The 23,390-nt window shown below is 35.1% G+C and overlaps 2 protein-coding genes across 6 annotated transcripts; one reads left to right on the forward strand and one right to left on the reverse strand.

The window, feature by feature from the left end:
* Positions 1-1,656: 1,656 nt before the first annotated feature.
* LOC109207660 (1-acyl-sn-glycerol-3-phosphate acyltransferase 2) lies at positions 1,657-9,147 on the forward strand. Its single transcript, XM_019370622.1, has 11 exons — positions 1,657-2,139; positions 2,512-2,634; positions 4,145-4,184; positions 4,288-4,361; positions 4,923-4,982; positions 5,737-5,814; positions 6,065-6,223; positions 7,184-7,309; positions 8,122-8,214; positions 8,372-8,458; positions 8,548-9,147. The coding sequence occupies exons 1-11, from the start codon at positions 2,059-2,061 to the stop codon at positions 8,788-8,790; spliced, it is 1,164 nt and encodes a 387-aa protein (XP_019226167.1). The 5' UTR covers positions 1,657-2,058; the 3' UTR covers positions 8,791-9,147.
* A 994-nt stretch (positions 9,148-10,141) lies between these two features.
* Positions 10,142-15,570, reverse strand: LOC109207661 (protein FAR-RED IMPAIRED RESPONSE 1). Of its 5 annotated transcripts, none has more exons than XM_019370625.1 (8): positions 15,392-15,570; positions 11,521-13,725; positions 11,372-11,428; positions 11,063-11,131; positions 10,865-10,933; positions 10,713-10,781; positions 10,582-10,626; positions 10,142-10,502 (listed from the first exon to the last, which is right to left on the reverse strand). In XM_019370625.1, exons 2-8 carry the CDS (start codon positions 13,636-13,638, stop codon positions 10,446-10,448), a joined length of 2,484 nt encoding a protein of 827 aa, XP_019226170.1. In that variant the 5' UTR covers positions 13,639-13,725; positions 15,392-15,570; the 3' UTR covers positions 10,142-10,445. The 5 variants fall into 5 exon arrangements, with proteins under 5 accessions (XP_019226170.1, XP_019226171.1, XP_019226168.1 ...); XM_019370626.1 differs by having other exon boundaries at positions 10,865-10,927; positions 11,521-13,784; XM_019370623.1 differs by having other exon boundaries at positions 11,521-13,784.
* Positions 15,571-23,390: the final 7,820 nt, after the last annotated feature.

Here is a 23,390-nt window from a genome sequence, read left to right on the forward strand (position 1 = left end):
ATTGCTAAATGGGAGCCTCAAAAAGGGGTTACTATAAGCTAAACACTGATGGTGGAGCTCTAGGGAACTCAGGGAAAGAACGCACTGGTGGTGCCTTCAGAAACTCCAATGGTAACTGGGTAATAGAATTTCTAGGCAGCCTCTCATACACTTCTAATACTCATTCTGAACTAACAGTTCTACTACAAGGTCTGCAACTTGCTGATGACAAAAATCTCACTCCACTGGAAATTACCATTGACACAACTAAGGTTAAAAGAAGGCTAAAATTAGGCAATGACATTTATGATCCTATTATCTTTGAGTGTGGGTTGCTGATCCAAAAAACTAGACAAGACAATGATCAGACACAACTACAAGGAGCAGAATAGAGTAGCTGATCTTTTGTCAAAAGAAGGAGCCAAGAAGGAAGTTTTTGGAAGATTGGCCATGCTCTTAGTTCCTCCAGTGTTTGTAACTGAATCTTTTTGGACGGACATCCTGGGAACTATTTTTCCTAAACGTGTTTTGAAATGTAATAGTAATAGCCTTCATACTTTGGCTCAGGTCTCATTTGTTTGCACTTAATGGAGATCTGAATCTTAATCATTCAGATCTCAGATATTAAGTGTATGTATTTTTAAAGTCTGAATCTTAATTATTCAGATCTTAATCATTAAGTGTGTTTGTTTTTTTACTTCACAACCACCTAATGGGTTTGAATAGGTCTGTATGATTAAGATCTATAACATAGACTTAATTTCATTAAGATACTATCATACATATTCAGTATTAAGTGCTGCCACCACCTACCATTATTAACTACCATCACGCCACCACCACCACCACCATCATCTTCAATCATAGCCACCACCATTATCGACTATCACCACCCACCATTTCCACCACTCCCACCACATCATTCTCAATCACAATCAATACCCAGCCACCTTAACTACCACAACTAACCACCCCATCACCATCAACAATCACAGCCGGCATTGCCCATCATTATAACATACCACCACCAACCGCCACCTTCCTCAACCACAATTACCACCACCATCCTCAATCATAATCGCCACCACTACCAATTATCACTAGCTACTACCTTGAACAATCACAATTACCACCACCATCTTCAATTATAATAGCCACCACTACCAATCATCACTAGCTACTACCTTGAACCATCACCATCAACCAAAACTACCACCAACCACCGCCTCTAGTCGGCATTCACCCGTTAGCCATCACCACCAACAACTATCATATTTTAAAAAACTCTATATTTTATTGATAAAATATTTGATTAATTAGTATTTCGTTTGAATTTTATGTTTATTAATTTTCAAATAAAGATAAATTTTATACATTCATATATTAAAAATCAAACAGTCTTAATGATTTAGTATTTAGATCTTAATACACATCTTAATATTCAAATGTATATTCAGATTCAGACGTCGTAATCTTAAAAATAAATAAATGAGGCCTCAGTACCCTAATAACCCCTTTGATGTACCTATTAAAACAATCTAACTAGCTATATAAATACATCCTTTAAACTAAACAAATAAAATAAAAGAGAAACAAGAAAATAGAAGAATAAAAAGAAGAAACCAAAAGAAAAAAAAGGGAAAATGGTGCATAAAAATTAATCGTCTTTCTTTAAGGCGTACACGAAAACACCTTGAAATGGGAAACGGCGTTTAAAGCGGGGGTTGCAAATACAGGTAGATAGAGAAGCTGAAGCAGCAAATAGCAGAAGCAGCAGATGCAGTGCCGCTCCTGACACTCTCCCCATAACCTACACTCCCACATAAATACACACCAAAATCCTATCTGTAAAAATCTTTAATTTTTGTTTTCTGGGTATGTGTGAAAAAATGACAAAAAATTTAGCAGCTATTTATTGAACCCAATTTTCCCATTTCACTCTTCACTATCTCTCTCTCTCTCTCTCTCTTTTCTTCAATCAATTCCCGATCTTTCTTTTGTAGCTGAAAAAGATTTGCATCTATAAATTAATTTAACTATTTTCTTGTGGGGTTGCTCTTTTGGGAAGTGTTAGTGGTTATGGCGATTGCAGCAGCAGCTGTTATCGTTCCATTGGGTGTTCTCTTCTTCATTTCTGGTCTTGTTATCAATCTTATTCAGGTAAAATTCTTGATTCCCACGATTTGGGTATTTTCTTAAAAAAGATATATTAATTTTTGTGTCTTTTCTTTTTCTTTATGGATTTGATTTGTTTGGATTTGGGGGTACAAGCAACTTTTCATTTTACTATGTTGTGATCTAGTTAAGCAATTAATTTTATTATTTGGGAATGCTATGTAGGCTATTAGGTCACTGGGTTTTCTCTCTCCTTGAATGAGATTTTAATTTTTTAATCTTTTGGGGGGTTTTGTATTGTTGAGTTCAATGTTAAAAAATGAATTACATGTGTGATTTTCTGCTTTTTCTGGTACATGCTTTGTCTAAAATTAGTGAAGCTAATGGATTGATTTGTGTTTGTTGATTGAATCACAGGCTACTTGCTTTGTCCTTATACGGCCAATTTCGAAGAGCACATACAGGAGGCTTAATAGAATCTTTGCAGAGCTCTTATGGCTGGAACTCGTGTGGATTGTTGATTGGTGGGCTGGTGTAAAGGTAATGCACCTATGATATATGTCAATATATGTATGAACTTTTGTAGAATAAAGGGTAGCTCTTCCATTGTTTGGAAGCAAGCTGAGTTTTGTTGCACTGGTGTATGTGTTCAGCTTAGCTTATGATGCCTATTGTCACATCCCCTCTCCTCCACCAAAAAAGAAAAATCGAAAAAAGTAACTCCCTGCATTCCAGCTTATGTGACACTATTTCTATATTTTGAGGCAATTTAACTTTGTACTTCCCATTTATCGTTAACGAGAAGACATGTTTAAGACCACAAGTTTCAGAAGTCTTCATTTCTTTCTTAAAAGATGTTTCGAGTCAAACTATGTCTGCATATATTGGAAAGGTGGGAGTAATAAAAGAATAAGACATGGAAGAATAGAAGAGGAACAAGCTATATTCTCTTTTGATATAATCCCACTACATTAGGACTTCTATTTGACGTCTCAAGGAATAAGAAATTGCGTACTGCAAACTGAGACCACTATAAGCTGGGATGAGAATTGAAAGAAACAAATTGATGAGAATCCTCATGATTCCTAAAAATCACTAATGAGAGTGTGATGGTCAGCCTAAATGTTTGATTCTTGCTTGAGTATAAATTTTACGACATTATTTACTCTGTAGTTGGTCTTGAGTTATTAGGATTGCAACCTGCATTACAGTTGGCACTGATAGCAATTAGCTAGAAATGAGTCCTTTTTGGTGGTATGCTTGCAGTTTTATCTGTTGCATGCTGTCTTTTAAGCTTTGTTATTTATTTACAAAGTACTATATGCGCAAATGCAGTGATCTCATATATTTCTTTGCAAGGAAGGGTATATCCAATTGCCTTATACTTTATTATCAAAATGGTCTAATTGTCCTATGCATCTGAGAACATGTCTTTCAGCCTCATTTTGGATCACAGCCTCATTTTCTGTCAATATGAACTAAGATGTTATGGTATTACTTTAACATTTTCTTTTTGCTTGTAATAGCATGGGTGTTTCTTTCAATCACTCTCTACACAGTCTATAGTGATTTCAGTTAGCTTTGTGATCCAAATGAAAGTTTAGAGAGACCAATATGCAAAGTTTTGGAGTTTTCGTGGTTAGAAGCTAAGCTGACATCGTAATGTTTCAAAAGCTTTCAATATAGGATTTGTTCTTGAATGTTTAATACCATGTGATCTGTATTTATTCATCATTTTATTTATAGACATCACACTTCAACTTCTTTGAAATATTCCAAGTCATACTTTTGTAATTGCAACGAGGTTTCCTTCCCTCGTGCCTCTTCTTATTTGAGTTTCTTATTCTTCTATTTTATTGGGGGCCATATGCTGATTGCATTTTTATCCTTTATTTCTTTTAAAATGTTGTGTTGGTGTCTTGGGAAAATAAAATACCTCAACTTCATTTGAGCTAAGAGAGACATGATTAAGTTATTATTTTTGACTTGTTTTTCAATTGGTTTTTCTTTTTATGCATCTTTTTTCATTGATGAGGTTTTCTGGTTGCAGATTAAAGTATATATGGACCCAAAAGAATTTAATTTAATGGGTAAGTTAAATTTATTTCCATTTTTATGCTGCAGATCTTATGATAATATTTTGTCATTTGCTTTCACGTGATTGTTATTGTTGGTAAACATTGATCTTTTCAGGTAAAGAACATGCTCTTGTCATTGCAAATCACAGAAGTGACATAGATTGGCTTGTAGGTTGGATCTTAGCTCAGGTTTGTATTGACAGTCAATAAAGTTAATTGGGATACATTAGAATGTTCTAGATTCATTCAACATGTTTAGGTTAGTAGCATGAATAATTCTTCTCAATCTGATATAATTAGGAATCTCCACATGTAGGTAATTTTCCTTTTTAATAACTTTTCTTACTTTATATGTCTATACTTAAACTTATTTCAGGTTGTCTAAACTCTTATATAAGGAAATATCTTGTATATCTTCTACAACCAATTCAAGTTCCATTTTATTTGTCCTCTATTTTCAAAGTTTGGACCACATTCCGCGGGGATTGGATACCTATGTGTTCAATATATCCTTTAGCTAGGCGATGTAATATATAAATGTGTGCTTGTCACCCCTATTTGCATTTATGCATGTTAACTATGAATTGCTTGGAAACAAGTAATTCTGGAGGAAGTTTAATCTTACTGCGGAAGTTAATTAATTTTGAAAGATGCTCTGATACATGATAAAAATATGGTCTTTTCATATTTAAGTCATAGCTGTTTTTCATTTGACCTCTGCTTATCAATTCTTGGATCTTTCAATTGCAGCGATCTGGTTGCCTTGGTAGCTCATTAGCTGTAATGAAGAAATCATCAAAACTCCTTCCAGTAAGTAGTTGAAGAAATATGATGAAGATTTTGCATCTTTTTAAGACTGAATCTTGTTTTTATCCATTGCCCACCAATTGCTTGTAGCATGTATGGAGCTCTCATCCAAGATGGTGTTGGTTATATTTTTCTGGTTTCCACAGCTCGTGAAGTTCATTGACAAAGGAATTGATGATAAATTAGATGTTTATTCTACTTACAAGAAAAAGGATGTTTATTCTCCGCTGTAGTATTAGTTTCAACCTCGAGAGAAAGAGGCTGTTATCTTCATTTATTTGAACACCGTGGTAGAAAGTCATGATGATGCCTGGAATTCGGCTCAGTTTTTTTGTTGGTGAAGGCTGGTAGACCTGTAATCTTTTTTGCTTGAATTTCTTTGAAATTGCTTCCTCCAAACCCAATTTATGTGACATCCTATCTGGTTTGACAATCAGAAAATGTTATATGTTATTTCACTAATAACATTATGTCATACAACTTTTACAAAGTTACAAGACTTCAAATTCAGATAACTAGTTAATTTTTAAACTTTGATACGATGTTTCTCTATCAAAAATAAATACTTTAATATTTTGTTCCACTACTACTAATAAATTACGTAAGTCAAGTTAACATTTTAAGTTCCGTATCTAGTCAAAAAACCATTAATAAAATGGCAAGAGGGAGTATATGCTTATTGTATATGTCTCTCTCTTGGTTTATGTCCTTGCAGTTGATTTCCAGAGTATGATCAGTAATATTGTGGATTCTGCAGGTAATTGGTTGGTCCATGTGGTTCTCTGAGTATCTTTTCCTTGAAAGAAGCTGGGCCAAGGATGAAAGAACATTGAAGGTATGGTTAAGCCAGATCACTTGCTGACACATTTAAATATAAATTTGGGTGTCCTAATTCTTTAAAAGCGATGTGGCCACAAGGAAGCAAATCAAAGATAGAGTTGTCTATATGCTTTTATTTGATGCATAATACATATTTGGATATACTTTCTGTTTCCTTTGGCTCATTGATGTGTGTTTTGGTGTCTGCTTTTATTATTCCAAATTACCCTAACTGTGATTTTATACATTGGGTGTCCGATCTGCAGTCAGGTCTTCAACGGCTAAGTGATTATCCTTTGCCTTTCTGGCTGGCACTTTTTGTTGAAGGCACCCGCTTTACACAAGCAAAGCTTTTGGCTGCTCAAGAATATGCTACTTCAGCTGGGTTACCTGTTCCAAGGAATGTATTGATTCCTCGCACTAAGGTGGGCATCAGTATTTCCTTCTTTCTCCACGTAGATAATATTTCTAGAGGTAGAGTTTGCTGATTGTTTCTTTTGAATTGTCAATATGATGATAGATCTGTCTCTCCGTATTCGTTGACCAAAGCGCCTTGCTAAACGTTATTTTTGTTGGGACAATCAAATTTTGATTCTATCCTTGTTCTTTTTCCCCCAATATGCTCTTTTGCTTTTTTTGGGGTTTCAAAATTTGGGTGATCAATATCTTCTCTTCTTTTTTTTTTTTTTTGAAATTATGGTGGTGTTTGGGCCTGTTTGCGTGCACCACTTGGTACATGCTACCGATACCAAGTAACGCTATCCACCTAAGCTTAGACAGATGGAGAGAAATTATCTAACGTCAGTTTTTGCCTCTACTGGGAAGGGTGATTATTGTTTTTTGAAGATCCAAGAAGAATACTGTCAAACAATCATCTCCCTCACAAGGAGAAGCTAAGTTGGCCATGAGGAACTTCCTTACCCTAAATTAGTTGGGGGCTATAGTTTCTTCTGCAGTGTGTAAAACATATGAAAACCTTCTAGATATCAAAGACGCGGCTCGCAATTGGAATAGTTAGTGTCTTGAAAAAGAGAATAACAAAATGAAAGAGAGAGAAAGGGGTGCCATATATTGAAACCATTGCAATCTAAATACATTGTAAATATTTTTGACAACACCTCTTTGGTGCTATATTAATAATGCACTTACCGTTTCTATAAGAAAAGAAATTGTGGCAATCTAAATAAGCAGGCTGATGCTTTCGGATTCACGTATTGTACATGTCCAAGGTTGCGTCTGATGCAATACACCACCCATTAAGGCGTCCAAACGAATTTTTCTGAAGTTTATAATGGATTCTATTCTACTTTAACGTGGTTCTTTCATTGCATTGCTATCTTTAGTGTTTCCTGAAGCATTCTGTATTCATTTTTTGTTGATTTCAGGGTTTCGTTACTGCAGTAAGTCATATGCGCTCATTTGTTCCAGCTATTTATGATGCAACAATTTGCATCCCCAAAAGTTCACCTGCACCTACAATGCTGAGACTCTTCAAGGGGCAGCCTTCTGTGGTAAATAAAACTATCCATTAAGTTGGAACTTTGGTATTCTGTTTAAGTATTTCCAGTCATTTATGGCATCAGAATACTGGAAAAAAGTTCTAGGAAACTTCTAGTTGTCGAGTTCTTGCTTGTGATTGTCACCACTGGTGTGATGTGGGAGTTCCTACGGATGCCAATGGGATGGGAGGGAAAGCTTGGGAAATTATAAAAAGAAATTGGTTTAAAAGAGGAGAAGAAAAAAAAGAAAAAGAAAGAGAGTTGCTAAACATAGGAAAGCATGAGAAAAGCGAAGTTTAGAGATTATAAGAGGAATGACAAAGCATATGTTAAAGCAAAGAACATGACAGCCCTAGTGTAAATAAGCAAACTAGATTTTTTCACTGTTCATACATAATTCTGTGTACGTCATTCCAACTGGTGAATAGATTTGTCCATGGGGATCTCTTGAGATTTATCTTCCCTTGCATATCTGGGATAAATAGATTCTAGAATGTGATACCCTCTGAGAAATCATAAAGCTAAACTTACATGTATTTGGTCAATCATCAGTGCTCCGGTCTGGAAAAATGTTGCAATAACGAAACAATATTAAACTACGTTGAACGTATTATGCCACAATTTAGAAATTTAAAATCAAAAGAAATTGGAATTGTGCATATCCTCTTTCATGGATGTTAATGGAGTCCACAGAATAAAGCCTTGTATCTTTGTGGCTAAAAATATAACTTGTCTTATAGTACTTAAATTTGCTGGGATTAAAATGTATGTACCAAGAGAGTTTTCTTTGTCTAGTGTTTAGCTATATATTTGCTATTGTGCAGGTGCATGTGCACCTCAAGCGGCATGAGATGAAGGATATGCCTGAAAATGATGAGGCCATTGCCCAATGGTGCAGAGATATCTTTGTGGCCAAGGTTGTCCTTTCTTCTTGTTAAATCTCCTTACCAGAAAATTAACTGTGGAAACAATCCTCTCTCGTGCTTATTTGTGATGTCTGTGAAAAGCATTCAATCTCCTATAGATGAGTCTCTCATATTTTTGGTGTTGTCTGGCGACCTGCTCTTCCACCAGGACAAGTTATTGGATAAGCATATTGCTGAAGACACTTTCGGGGAAGAACTGCTGCAAGACATTGGCCGCCCAGTGAAATCTCTTGTGGTACAACACTTTCTAATATTGCTGGCGAATTTTTGTATATTTTGGTTCTATTTGTATATCAAATAACTCTTTTCTCTCCTGAATATCAGGTTGTTGCATCTTGGGCATGCATTCTTATCTTAGGAACCATAAAATTTTTACAAGCAACTGCCTTATTGTCGTCATGGAAGGGTGTTGCAATTTCAGCTGCTCTCATGGCTGTTGTTACAGTTCTTATGCAAATTTTGATCAATTTCTCCAAGTCCGAACGCTCTACAGCTGCCAAGGTTGCACCAGCAAAGGAAAAGAATGTGAATCAGCCTACAGGGAATGGGCAGGAAAAAAAGGACTAATTAAGTGATGATATGTGATTTTCATCCGAGATAGCGAATGATCCATCCCTCAATTTGTAGCCTTAATCACGAGAATTAGAAGATGATGTTTGCGTTAATATAGTTACTTGCTTGTCTATTTTATAAACGTGTAATTTTGGCCACAGTGAACGGATTATTGGTCGTCTTTGTATCTTTAAGATGCAGTCAATAGATTAATTGTTATTCACTCAAGTCCACAATGTTGGTAAACTGCATAGTTTTATGCTGGCATAGTAGTTGAACTGTATCTGTTATCGATGTCCTATCATTAACTGGGAAGTGATGAGCCACATGAATTGTATCCTTATTTTTGTTTTGTTGCTGAGTTTTAGGTTTGATATTCCAAGTACCCTTTATCAGCAAAGATTGTTTACCTTGAAAATTTGAAAAACTGGTACTAGACTAAATAATTATTTGTATCAGCTGGAGTGGGTTTTGGCACCTTGAAATGCAAGATGACCCATCTTTTTAGTCGAATATACACCAACAAAGTATCTATGCCGTGCTGCATGGCTATGGAGCTGAAGCTGCCAGGCCAGAAAACCTAAGAGAGTCAAAGCTGTGTTGTGAGATACACGGCGTGAAGATCATCTCGAATTTCCAAATGACACCTAAGGATTCGGTAAAACCCAGTAGCTTTGAGTTAGACCCTATATTTGTATTAAACAGTTCACTTAATATGTATAAATATTCTCTCTCGAACTCAATTGTTGTTTTGTCTTAGAATTCAGAACCCATAAACTTAAATCTTGGATAGTCCCCTAACCAGTTGAAGGTATGGATGAAAGAGAAAAGCTTTTCTTAGATGTATAGTGGCATCTGTGGGTATGAAAATTTATCAAGTGCCTTTTGGAACACTTTGGACCAGCTCAAACAAAATGAAAATTGAATGGTGCAATTTAACTTGCCTTATTTTCATGTTAGTAATCCCAATTATTATGGAAAATTACGTGTAATCAAAAGCGGATCTACATTGTAGGCAGAGGGGTCACAGATACCCGGAAACTTCGACAAAAACTCCATATATACTTGCTAATTTTCTTCAACAAATAGTCAGATGTTAACAAAGACACCCTTACCAATCTTTATGAGCAGTAATAAATTAATATTAAATGTAATGGTCTGCGTGTAATTACTTTCTTTTTTAAAAGATCTGACAGTGTAAAAATTTCTACACTCTCGCTTTATAGAAGTTAAAATCCCTGGCTAATAGTTCAAAGTTGGATAGAGTCCCTGAAACCTGAAAGATGATAAGTGATACCGCATCCTCCATGAATGATCAGAAATCAGCAACAATGGGAAAAAAGAAGTGCCGGAAAGGGAGCCAAGGTTCATGAAAATTTTGAACTTTCATTAACATTCAAAAAAATCTAAATCATTACCTCTGAGATTTACCTAAGATATCTACATTTGGTTTGTAAACCAATCTGAAATTCTGATCCTGTGAGAAACAAAAAGGGTTCCGAAAGACAGTAACCTGAACACGCCATTATCTACCAAGGCATGACATCAAAATTTGAACTCAGTGCTCCGTCAGCCTTTGGATCAACTCATACACAGGTGAATACTTCTATCAAAAATCTGATGAGGGTTTTCCTCAAAAGAAAATGCATGACCAACAGAAACGATCATCCTCATGCATGTCTAGCACTGTTACCATGCAGTTGAGAAGCTCTTAGACTAGGCTCATCCTGAAGTGACATAAGATGCCGGAAGTTATTCGCATCCTGTAAATTACAAAAATGCAAAACTGGAGGATAAAGGACAAACCTGCAGACCATATGTGAAACTCGGCTGCCTAAAATCCAGATGCCCCTAAACGAATGGAAGAAACATTTCATAAATTCCATTCTCTGAATCGTAGTATAAAGCCAAGAATGTTAAGTAGTAGCATAACATACTAGTCCAGGAATGCTTTGTTGAGACCCGAAAAACCCATCATGGCCAGGTGCAATTGTATTGAGTTGTCCCTGCAGCATGATTAAAATATATCTCGTTTACATGGATCTGAATCTTGTAAGAAAATCCAATTCAATAGACCAATATCACATACCAGTCCCTGCATATTCTGTTGGTTAACATAATAGCCATCATGGGGAGGTTCCATCAAATTCAACTGTATCTACCAGTGAACACGAATTAGAGATCATAACAGTAGAAATCGCCAAATTTTACTTGTACTGACTCATTCCATTTTTGCAAGAATAAAGCAACAGTCACGAATGTGATATAGGGAAATATTGTAACCTACCAGTCCCTGCACATTCTGCTGTGTGCCATAATAGCCATTCAATGTCATTCCACCCACACTAAGATTATCCTATAACCAGCAATTTAAGTTAGTATATCACCAAAGTCGCACACGAGCGAAAATATTATTACTCCAGAAAAAAAGGGCCTGTGGCAAGTGCTAACATTTTTGAAAAGGCTTAAACTACTTCACAGCTAATAGAAAGAGGAGTTCTCACACACTGAAAGCATTTCTTATCATGCTAAGGGATTCCTTAATATGAACTTGTAAACATGCAATAAACGATGACTAAATTGCTAAGAAACAAACCATCTGCTGCAAGCTATCTTGAGCTTCAACTATTGCAGCTTCTGGTTCAGTGTGCACCTGAGACACCATTATTTTAATGTGGTCATATCAGTGGAGCCAAATTATTATAACAAGTTATGATAAAAACAATGAATGATCCTAGAACCAACCTTCCGTTTCTTGTTTGTATTTTTCTTCCTACTTGTTTTGGTAGCATGAATCCCTTGAGTATCTTGTTCAAGATCACGAAGTCCAATAGCACTGCTGCTACATTCTGTTAATGTAGAACTTCTATTGTTAACATTTACACAGTCCTTTAGAGCTTCATCTAGGACACGGAAGGCAATACCGTAACTCTCCTCAGATAAGGAACCCTCCTCACCCAGTTCAATTGCCCTTCTACATAGATCGTTGTATCTTTGCACCCTGGTTATTCTTTCGGTTCCCTCAAGCAACAACTGTCTATTCTTTGCATCTTTGGTCCACCTCTTCAAAATATATTGAGATGGGATGCTTGGAAGACCACAGATCTGAAGAACATTCATTGCATGCCTACAAAGGAAACCTTTGTATTCAAATAGAAGGCACGAACAAGAAACATCTGATTTTGCCTCATTCCACGTGACCATAAAATTTTCATTTTTCTCGCAGTCATTAACTCTAAAGGTTACATTTTCCCCATTTTCAGCTTCCTTCTTTGGATGGCACCCAACTACACCCAACACTTCAACTTGAAATTTCCTAAATATAGCATGTGTATAAATTGTTGACATCTGCTTTTCCCAAGGTGAAGGTGATTTTAAAGCAGGATGTTTCTGCAATATCTCAAAGTCTGCTACTGCTTCCTCTTCATATCTATTTTGCAGAATCATTCCATATTGTCTCATAAACTCTTTGAGACTAATTTTCTTATGAATGTACTTGTCAAAGAAGGAGCTTATACTCTCTGATCGTTGAGCTGTTGACATTCCAGCAAAAAAACTGCCTCTCATGTAAGCTGGAACCCACTTTCTGCGCTCCTCATACAGGGTATGAATCCATTCATTCTCTTGCAGTTCAAATCTGCTGACCATCTTCCACCATCTTAAATCAAATTGTTCATCAGTTACTGACTTAAATATACATTTGCTGAATTTTTCCATGAAATTCTCATGCTGCTTTACGACATGAGCAAGAATATCCGGAATTCGTTCAAGCACATGCCAAAGCGCAAAGCAATGACGTGAACACGGGAAAACTTCTTCAATAGCTGCTTTGAGTGACTTATCTTGATCAGTGATCATCACCTTCGGAGCCTGCCCACTTACTGCCCTAAGCCACGTCTTCATCAACCACACAAATGTTGGTTTGGTCTCATCTGCTACAAGTGCACATCCAAGCAACATAGGTTGACAATGATGGTTTACCCCAACAAAAAGAACAAACGGCATCTTCTCATTGCTCTTCGTATAGCTGGTATCAAAGAAAACCACATCACTAAAGCTGACATAGTCTTTCCTACTTTTGGCATCAATCCAGAACAAGTTCCTTAAGCGTTGATCTTCATTGAGATCAATCGCATAAAAGAAGTATGGGTTCTCTCTCTGGATATGCATGAAATACTCAAGCATAACTTGCGCATCTCCCTCTTCTAATGACAAGCACCTGCCTCTATCTAACTGGTAATTCAAATCGTTAGTTAGTAGGCCAACTTCTTGACTTCCACCACATTGTCTAGACATCTCAACATACATCTTTCTTGTTCGTTCACTAACAGCATGAAGAATATCAATGTTATTTTTCTCAGCAAGTTTAACATTCCTGTGAATACGGAAATGATAAGCCAAGGCTGGTAAAAGCTCATGATTATGATCCTTTATAAACTCATGGATATACCATTTTCCATCTCGCTTTCTCTTAACATGCATGCTTGCTTTGCAATCGGTTTTTTTGACGCTAGGACGTCTACTAGTGCCAGCATCTGATTCCGGAGTCGCACCATATCTAGAACATGCAAATTTAGCATCAATGAATTCTTTTGATTTCTTTGAGCGACGGCTGTTCTTAATCGAGGTAGTGAATCCCATGGACTTGGCATATTCTTGGTAGAATGCATACCCAGCCTCGTGGGACTCAAATTCAATCCCATCACGTGGCTCCAAATCTGCATTTCCTTCTACTCCGGTAATGCTTCTCTTAGGAGAAGTGGCAACTCCACCATCCCTATTGTGACATGTGTTGTCTACGGCATCAACCATATCACCAATCACTTGAAGACTACTTTGCACGACAACTCCATGATCAACCATCTTTTGGACAACATTTCAGTTGTTTTTACTTAATCATGTGTTCCTCAAGGACTATATCCATGAGAAATCAATCTTCTCCAACAATAGCTGGAGAGGAAAAATGTCAACTCAGTACTAAAAATTCCTTTTTTGTTGATAGGTCTGCACTGAACAATATAAAAATATGCAAAAGTTTCAGTCATGAAGAAACTTTAACAATCAATGAATGTTGACCTGAATCTTATTTACATTCACAAAGTTCAGCAACCAGGTTGAACCCCCAGTCTAGCACCCACTAGCAACAATGATTTTATTTTAATCCTAATACCACAATAAACAAATGAGTTCTACTTTTAACAAAAGTTTGTCTTAATAGCATACAAAATAAGAGAATCCTTTTTAGCTATGCTAAAGCCAGAACATTTTGAATTTAAAATAGATATCACATGACGTGGAGTAAAATGGTAAGAACAAACTGCAATATGTCATAAAGTTTTCTTTAGTGGAGTCATTTCACTCAAAGGATCAGTTTGCAAGCAGCTCAGCCAGAAACAAAACATGCTGTTGGCGAATTTACAAAACCAGTAAAGAAAGCATCATGTCCATCAAAGGAAATCTGATACCTACCACTTGCTAATTAATTATAAGAATCCGAGCTTTCTTGCAATCTCAATCTAAACAGTAATTACAGAGAGAAAAAGAAAAGTAGAGAAGCGAATGGAATTGACAGTTAAACAAGTCATAAGCTAAAATTTTTTAACCGGATGTCCAGAAAATGTTGCTTCGACAATGTAATTCACTATGGCTGCAGTATTTCAGCTGTCCATATTCGAGACTTGAGAAACAAAACTCCTCAATGAGCTTTACCAGCATAACCCTCACTCCTGGAGGCAGGACAAACTTCTTTTTTCTTAATGGTTAAATCCCACCCCAAAACCCCCTACCCAAGAGCCTAACAATGGTCATTTCCCACTTTGGATTCCCTTGATGACTTGAGCCCCAACCTTATGTTAGGTCCGACATTAGTTGAGGGACTAAGTTGTAGTCTCCTTATATGGTCTTGGCCAACCCTTTCCTCATGAGCGCTTTTGCGGTTGAGTTAGGCTCAATGTCCATTTCTTCATATGGTATTACAGCCAGACCCATCAATCCATGTTGTGTTTCTCAATGCTGGGGCCCCCATGTCACATTTTGGGGGGGGGTGGGGGGGGGGGGGTGGGGTTACGTTCCGCATTGGTTGACGGAATGGGTTGTGGTAAATTTAAGCTCTCAATCAAACTGATCATATTTAAGCCAGGGAACTACCAAACCAAGAACTCCAGATGCACAAATGTAAACAAAACAAGACATAAAGGAATAAACAAAAGCTGAACAGGGAACGGCAAGAAGATTAAAAACACCTGCTTAAATATAAGAAATTACCAAAGTATCAAAAGAAACTTGGGAAAACATGATAATCTATTTTGTTAAAAAAAAATACCTCAAATTACAAAGAGTTAAAAGCTCAAAAACAACTAATTTACTGAAGAGAAGTTGGGGAAAACAAAAGGCATAAATACGAAAACAAAACAGAAAACAGGAAATAGATTATCAATGGTGATGAATTCAACTATATCAACTGAAAATCAACAACACGAAGAAGAACATGACCCGCTTAAACTTTTCCTGAGCGATTCACTAACCTTCCAATTGGTCGTAGAATCATATGAATGTTAGGGTTTAAGAAAAGTGAAATAAAAATCAAATTTTTGGTAAAACTGAAACTTTCTCTAACCTTTATCCAATGTGATTGAAAAAGCTTCTGAGACGAAATTGATGGGAAACTGATTGCAATGAATCAGAGGACCACGTCTTCGATTCTGAGCGAGTTGCAGTGCTTTGTTGTATTGTACCTTCTAAGCTCCAAATGTTGTACATAATTAATTGAAACAATTTTTTTAAAGGGAACGGAATGAATGACTTCTTATTTTTTAAATATAAAATATTTTGAAACAAATTTTAATCTATGCGACTACTATTTAGAACCGGGGAGTATATATTTTCTCCAACCTTGTGGTATTAAATTCAGGATATTGAACACTGCAATTTTATGAAAGCGCAAAAATCATTTAAATCCAATTAAATTTCTCTTCTAACTTTGAGCAATAGACATCCTTTTTTTCATATCTTAATTGAGTTTTATAAATATCTATTTTAACCTTTAAATTATCGACCTTCATTTTATCTTCAAAATTATCAAATTCCATTTTCCCTTTTTACTTTGATAAATGATATATTTTTTGTTTTTTAATCTATGTGAACTTACCTATTGAACACATAAATTTCATTTTTGAAAAGATAAAAGTGAAAAATAATAATTTAGCATTTAAGTTAATAACATTGAATAATAAAACAAATGAGAAGAAAAAAAACTTCTATAAAAAACATAATTTGCTTGAATAAGTAATTTAATTAATGAAAACCAAAGCCAAAAAATCTATTAAAAATTGAGAAAAAAAGAAAGTGAGACTTTTATAATACATACACAATGCATGTAATACAAAATATATTACTAATAAAAATAGAGGTGGATGTTGTAACAAATTCTTAAAATAATTTCAATTTATACTTTAAAAAATTTTAAACTATAATTTAATAAATATTTATTAATGATAACCAAAAATAAAAAATCTATGTACACAAGCAATGTTTTTAAAAGGCGGGGGCGTAAGGCGAGGCGTTTTACCTCTGACGAGGCGAGGCGTAAGCCCAGAGACATGGGGCGTAAGTCCCACGGATCTTTTAATTTTACTGACTTCAAGAATTTTAAGATAGTATAAAATAAAAAATAATTCTAAAAATTAGCCTTTAAATCACAACATTATAACAAATAATCTATTTAAAATATTTATAAATTATAATTCAACTATGAATAATGAAAAGTATGACATATATCATAATATGTAAATTAGCTACAACGTCGTTGCAACTCAAAAATCAAAAGTAATGTATTCGATATGAAATCTTATATGTATCTCTTAAGGAGTAATGAATCTTGAAGGAATTTCGATACTATAATTTGACCTTTTTTTAAAATACTCCTTTTATTTAATATGTTTTCTATTTGAAAGAGAATTTATATAAAAACATAATTCACAATTTAAATATGATGTTTTATTTTTAAGTTTCAACAGGTTAATAAAGTGACACATAATTCACCATACAATACCATGATAGCTAATTATTTGTAAATAGTTACTAGCTAATACTGAGCTATTAAATTAATAAGTATTATATATCGTAAACGTGAAAAATATAATATTTAGAAAAAAGATTATAAGAAAATTATGGTCTATTATATAATAAAAACATAACAAAAGTTAATTAATAAATACTTTTTAAATGAAAGATTTATCTAAAAGTAACTATCATAGCACTCTTAGTGGATAATGTGCAATACTTTTTATTTTAATTATGACATAAAATACTCTCAACTTAATGATTTATGATTAAGAAAAAAATAATTTTGAATAGTCAACGATTTATTAAGAAAATTTGAGGATTTACAAGGTTAGTTACATACAATTGCATAAAGTTCTATTAGCCGAGTCCAGTACGCTGGGCGTTGGGCGTGTCCGGGGCGTAAGCCCCGATGGGCGAGGCGTAAGTCTCACGGAACTAAGCCCCGCACATAAGCCTAGGAGCGTTTTACAAGTGCTCCGCCCCGAGGCGAGTCCCGGGCGAGTCCCAATTCTGCCTTTTAAAACAGAGTACACAAGAGAGAATCAAAGAGATAGTGAAACTTAAGTAAATGCTTACTGCACATTAAGGCTGTATGTGGTCCCGGGCCCGGGCCTAAATGGGCTAAACGGGCCGGGCTAAACGGGCCTGGGCTTAGCGGTCCCGGGCTTCGCAGTCCCGGGCTTCGTGGGCTCAACGGGTAGGACCAGCCCGTGACGGGCCTAAGCCCATATGGTCCTGGGCTAAATGGGCCGGGCTCGTGGGCTTAGCGGGCTTTTTTTATTTCCGGGCTTTTTTTTTTAATTTTTTTTATTTAGGGCAATTTCTTGTAAACCATATGTGTATGTATATATATAAATTGCTCTTATGCATGGCTATATAAATATATGTGGTATATATAATATAGAAATCTAATTATTAAAGTGTTTGACGAAAATGTAAAATAACAAATCAATAGTAAAACTAAATTGGCATGCATAATAAATTAATAACAAAGTACAACATGAAGCATAAATACGTCTAATAATTTTAAAATAACACAAATTGTTGAAAAATCTTAAAGACGAATTTGCGGATAAATACCCTCAACACAATACTTTATATGCCTCCTTAAAATGCTTGTGGTACACCCTGAACGAAAATTTAAGACTCTTCCACAGTTCTTGCACTTTAATATTTGGCCTTCTTCATTTTCTTCAAGCACTTCATAGTATTGCGACACAAATAAGCGCACTCTTTCCGAACGAGACATGATTTAACTTGAAAATTGAGATTGAGACTTGAAGTCTTAAAAATTGGAGATTGAGAGATTGAGAGAAATTTAGATTGAGAAATGAGTATTGAGTATTGAAATGAAGAAGAGGGAGGGGGGTACTTATAGTGTTAGAGAAGGTTAGTTTTGTAAATTTTAAAAAAAAACGGCTATTTGTGCAATTAATATGACCGTTGGTGGTCATTGGGGGTGGGGCCCTCATTTTGAAAAATCTTGTTTTGTAGTATATATAGTACTATTTCTTCATGTAAATATAATATATATAGTATACAAGTATAGTATACTAGTATAGTGTACTATATATTGTATGTTACGTTATGTATATATATTCCCTTATGTATTTTCTTGTAGTATATATTGTATGTTATGTATATATATTTCATTATATAATTTGTTGTAGTATATATTGTATGTTATGTATATATATTCCCTTATATATTTTCTTGTAGTATATATTGTATGTTATGTATATATATTCCATTATATAATTTGTTGTAGTATATATTGTATGTTATGTATATATATTATAGCTTATAAATAATTGCAAGTTAAAGACAAAAAAATATTGCGAAGAGATATTCAAGGCCAAGGGTATGTTTTATAATTTTTATTACCAAAAATGGCATATCTTTCTTAGTCTTCTTCCCCCCAATGGAATGAGCACAACAAGGTACTAATACCACCATTAAAAGGAAAAAAAACTAAAGAAGATATGCCAAAGTACAAGTTACACCATAATCTACATTGTATCTCTAACAAACCTCATAAATCCTTCAAGGTTCGGAGGAGGTTCCGTTGGTGGTGACGGAAAAGAAGCTTGTTCATCACCGCTTCCGGGCGAAGCAGCATCCTCCGCAAGTTCTGCTATCATTTCTTCATAAGCTTCGTCTATCTCCGGTTGTGATTCTGCAAGTCCAAAGTTTCTTCTTTCCGAGCGGATCCAATCTCTGAATAGTACTGATTTTTCCAAGCTCTCCCTCATAGACGCTCTATGATCACCTATTTGAAGTCTTGCTGACTGAAAGCGCTCTCTGATGCAACTGTTGAAGCTTGAATAGATAAAATATCCCGAGCCATCCTTGCAAGAACCGGAAAATGTTTTTCCCTTGTCTTCCACCATTCCAAAAGATCAAAGGTGCCGTCTGGATTCTCCTTTTCAAGTCCCTGCGACAAATAAACTTGAAGCTCATTTAGATGTGAAGTCTCATCAAAATTATTGATGTTTATGCGCCAGCAATTTCCACAAGTTTTACACCTAGCCTTATTTTGTTCTCTTACTTGAGTAAAAAAATTCCAAACTATTGATGTTTCTAGGCGTTTAGAAAGTTGTCTATTAAAGTAGAGGGGTTTGTACAGGTGGGTCGGGCGGGGCATCAGTTTGGTTATTAACAGGACTAGTAGGTGAATCATTAAATCCGGTTGGGTTTCATCTACATCCTCATTTTCCTCATCATTTTCTAAGATAGTTTGATTAGGATAAAGAGCATTCATAACTTCTTCATTTAATTGTTCACCTTGTGCAACATTATGGCAAAATTCACTATCGGAAAATTGAAAACAAGGGTTATCACTATCAAGAATAATAGGAGCATCAGGACGGGTAATAGGTCTGGGTCGGGGAGCCCGGGGGAAGGGTAGTAGGTTGAGACTACTTTCACCAATTTTTGCTTTTCTCTTACCACCAAACATTTTTTTCAAAGAAAATGCCATATTAATTATAATTATGCAAACTAAACACACAAAAATATATTCTTAAAAGTTAAGAGTTGGAACGAGTTTACCGAATTGCCGAACAACTTCTTGAAAATTGAAAATCGTTGAAGACTTGAAGACTTGAATACTTCAATTCACCAACTTCACAATTTTTCACGAAATTGCAATAATAAAATAAGCAATTATAGAAGAGAAATTAGATATAGATTGAGAGAGATTGAGATAGATTGATGAATTGGTGAGTAAAAATAAAAGAATGAGGGGGTATTTATAGTTGAGAATTGGGAAAAGTGTAATTATATAAAGTTTGGGGGCCAAATGGCTATTTTTTAAAGTTCCAAACGGTTGAAAATTAAAGGCCAACGGCTAGATTTTAAAATCTGACCGTTGGCTATTTTTTAAAAAAAAAAAAAATTTTTTTAAAAAAAATAGCCGTTGGAGCCCGTTAGGACCGTTAGGCCCGGTTGAACCGGCCCAGGACCGCCTGCCGGTCCCGGGCTTAGCGGTCCCGGTCTCGTGGGCCTCGTGTACGAGACCGGCCCGTCACGGGCTTCCTACCCATTCAGGGACCGGCCCACCAGGACCGGCCCGCCGGGACCGTTTAGCCCGTTAGGACCGCAGGCCCGGTCCGGTCCCGGTCCCAGACCGGCCCACCAAACAGCCTTACTGCACATATATTAATATAATAACAAAAAAATAATGATAAATTTTATAATAAATTTATTAAATAAATATTTTATTATTGTGATGAACTTAATTAGATAAAACACCTAGGTAAAATATTTCATAAATGATATAACAATATTTGAAAATTGTTACATAAAAGGAATATTGGAAATGTCAACGAAAAATAAATATTATGCAGAACAAAAGGAGATGAATGTCCATTGTTTAAAATTGAGGGTTGTAGGGAATTTTTTTAACCCAAATATGTAACGATTAAAGAGAAATAAATATTTAGTGGTAATAGGAAGATATTCCTTTTAGGAACATCTAAAGGGTTTCTATAGTTTTAGTACAAAAAGATGTAAATACTTTTTGAAATGAATAGTATTAAAGGTGAATTCTTATAATTTATAAGAACCTTCTAAAACTTAGCGAGAAGAGAACAAGGTAATTCCCTCGTTAAATTGTTCAAATATCGTTGAATAATAAAACAAATGAGAAGAAAAAACTCTTCTATAACAAAAAGTAATTTAATTAATGAAAACCAAAGTCAAAAAATCTATTTAAAATTGAGAACAGAAGAGAGTAAGACCTTTATAATACATACATAATGCATGTAATACAAAATATATTACTAATAAAAATAGAGGCGCATGTTCTAACAACTTCTTAAAAGAATTTCTATTTATATTTTAAATGAATTTTAACTATAATTTAATAAATATTTTATTAATTACAATGAAAAATAAAAAATCTATGTACACGAGGGAGAATAAGAGAAAGTGAAACTTAAGTAAATGCTTACTGTAATATTAACATAATAACTATAAAAAATAGTGATAAATTTTATACCAAATTTATAAAATAAATATTTTTATTTATTTTGAACTTAATTAGGTAAAACACCTAGGTAAAAAACTTCATATATTATAACAATATTAGAAAAGTATTACATAAAAGGAATATTGGAAATGTCAACGAAAAATAAATATTATGCAGAACAGAAGGAGAAGAATGTTCGTTGTTTAAAGTTGAGGGTTGGAGGGAAAAATAATTTTAACCCAAATACGAAACGATTAAAGAGGAAAATAAATATTTAATGGTGGTAGGAATATTTCCTTTTAGGAACTTTTTAAGGGTTTCTATAGTTTTAGTACAAAAGGATGTAAATACTTTTTGAAATGAATAGTATTAAAGGTGTATTCTTATAATTTATAAGAATCTTCTAAAACTTAGTGAGAAGAGAACGAGGTAATGCCCTCGTTAAATTGATCAAATATATGCTTGTCTTTTGTCTAAAAGATTTCACCTTTTTGTGAAATATAAATATTGCAAATAAAGAATAGCTTTTGCATGTTAAAAAGGGAAGAAAGAAAGAAAAAAGATTTTTTTCACAAGGATAATATGAAAACTCAACCTATGATGCTGAGACATTTTGTTGAATTTACACCTTCAAAACTAAAAAGTTTTTTTTTTTTTTTTGGGGTTTCCCACCCGGTATCCGGTACCCGCATTGGAGCCCGACTATATCCGGATTCGCGCCGCGTAGGGCCCCATTCGGGGGTAAGCGCTCCCTACCAAGGATTTTTCCATACCCAGGGCTCAAACTCGAGACATCTGGTTAAGGGAAAAGCAGTCCCATCCACTTCAGCACATCCTTTGGTGGTAAAACTAAAAAGTTATTTCGCTTTCGTCCGCACTATTCCTTTCAAATGGATGTAATCCCTCCAATAAACGAATTAGTCTATGAACAAGATAGACTAATCGCTCAGCCAAGTGAACAAGTCTGTAATCCCAAGTACAGTCACACTAGGTTGTTGTCCAGCAACAAATCTATGTAAACAATACATTGGGGTGTTTGTGGTATGGTTTGGCTCGATTTTTGCGTCAAAAAATCAAACCAACTAAGCGGTCATTTTAATATTAAAACCAAAATTGAACTAGTATAAATTATTTTAGTGTCGATTTTGCAAGTTTGATTGTATGGGATGTATCTTAACAGATAATTTCACTCATACAAACATTGCAGATTTGTTTTCATTGTGTACTGACATTGAAGGAAAATCTAACAGCTTGTTTGGATGGTTGTTACCCATCGTATTGTATCGTATTGTTACTTTAAATACGATGTTCATTTTGATGGTTACTTAAATTTATTGTATCGTATTGTTAAATCCGTCGTTTCATAAAGACGAAATGTGCCACTTTATGTAACGACCGATTTGGTGTAGTAGCGTCGTTACCTTGTCTTTTTCTCTCAGTTTCACTCTTTATTATTATTAAATAATTTTATTTTATCATTTACCCTACCTTTTTATATAGTAATTTTACCCTATATGATATTTTTTCTTTATAATATTACAACTTTATTCTTCATATTGTTGGTGCATGATATTATGAAATGATGGCAAACGACAGAATCTATCCAAACATTGTATTTATCAAACGATACATAGAATACGATACGATACATTATGAAACGATGCGTAACAACCATCCAAACAAGCTGTAAGTTGTGTTCTCTTTTGGAAGGGCTTCCTATGATGATGAAAGAACACTCTGGATGGGAAAAGAATTGATTGGCAAAATGATTTGCTAGCTACTGAGGTGGTGTTTGAGCTGCAAAATGTGGCGCCTCAGCAGGTTGATCCTGCTTAGAGGGATCTGGCTGAGGCTGATTTGTAGAAGGCTGAGACAATCCTTGGGGCTTTGCTCCCGAAGCTTGCTACACAACGAAATGAGATTGATGTTATGCGGGCACGTATTGAGTCGCGACTTGAAGATGCACGGGCACAACTTGACGTTGCTTATGAAGAGATGTTACTACTTGAGCGATGTCGGATCCTGTTTGATCTGTCGTATGAGAAAGCTATTGCAGGGCAGGATAGGGCTGGTATTGTGC

The sequence above is a fragment of the Nicotiana attenuata genome, unplaced genomic scaffold (genome assembly GCF_001879085.1).
Source record: "Nicotiana attenuata strain UT unplaced genomic scaffold, NIATTr2, whole genome shotgun sequence".
In the NCBI taxonomy this organism is placed as follows: Eukaryota; Viridiplantae; Streptophyta; class Magnoliopsida; order Solanales; family Solanaceae; genus Nicotiana; species Nicotiana attenuata.

Coding starts and splice junctions, on each gene's coding strand:
- LOC109207660 (XM_019370622.1), top strand. CDS start 2,059: ATGGCGATTGCAGCAGCAGCTGTTATCGTTCCATTGGGTGTTCTCTTC. Junction 4,185..4,287: donor AAAAGAATTTAATTTAATGG/GTAAGTTAAATT, acceptor TGATCTTTTCAG/GTAAAGAACATGCTCTTGTC. Junction 4,362..4,922: donor TAGGTTGGATCTTAGCTCAG/GTTTGTATTGAC, acceptor TTTCAATTGCAG/CGATCTGGTTGCCTTGGTAG.
- LOC109207661 (XM_019370625.1), bottom strand. CDS start 13,638: ATGGTTGATCATGGAGTTGTCGTGCAAAGTAGTCTTCAAGTGATTGGT. Junction 11,132..11,371: donor AAGATAGCTTGCAGCAGATG/GTTTGTTTCTTA, acceptor TGCTGGTTATAG/GATAATCTTAGTGTGGGTGG. Junction 10,627..10,712: donor AACAAAGCATTCCTGGACTA/GTATGTTATGCT, acceptor CCATTCGTTTAG/GGGCATCTGGATTTTAGGCA.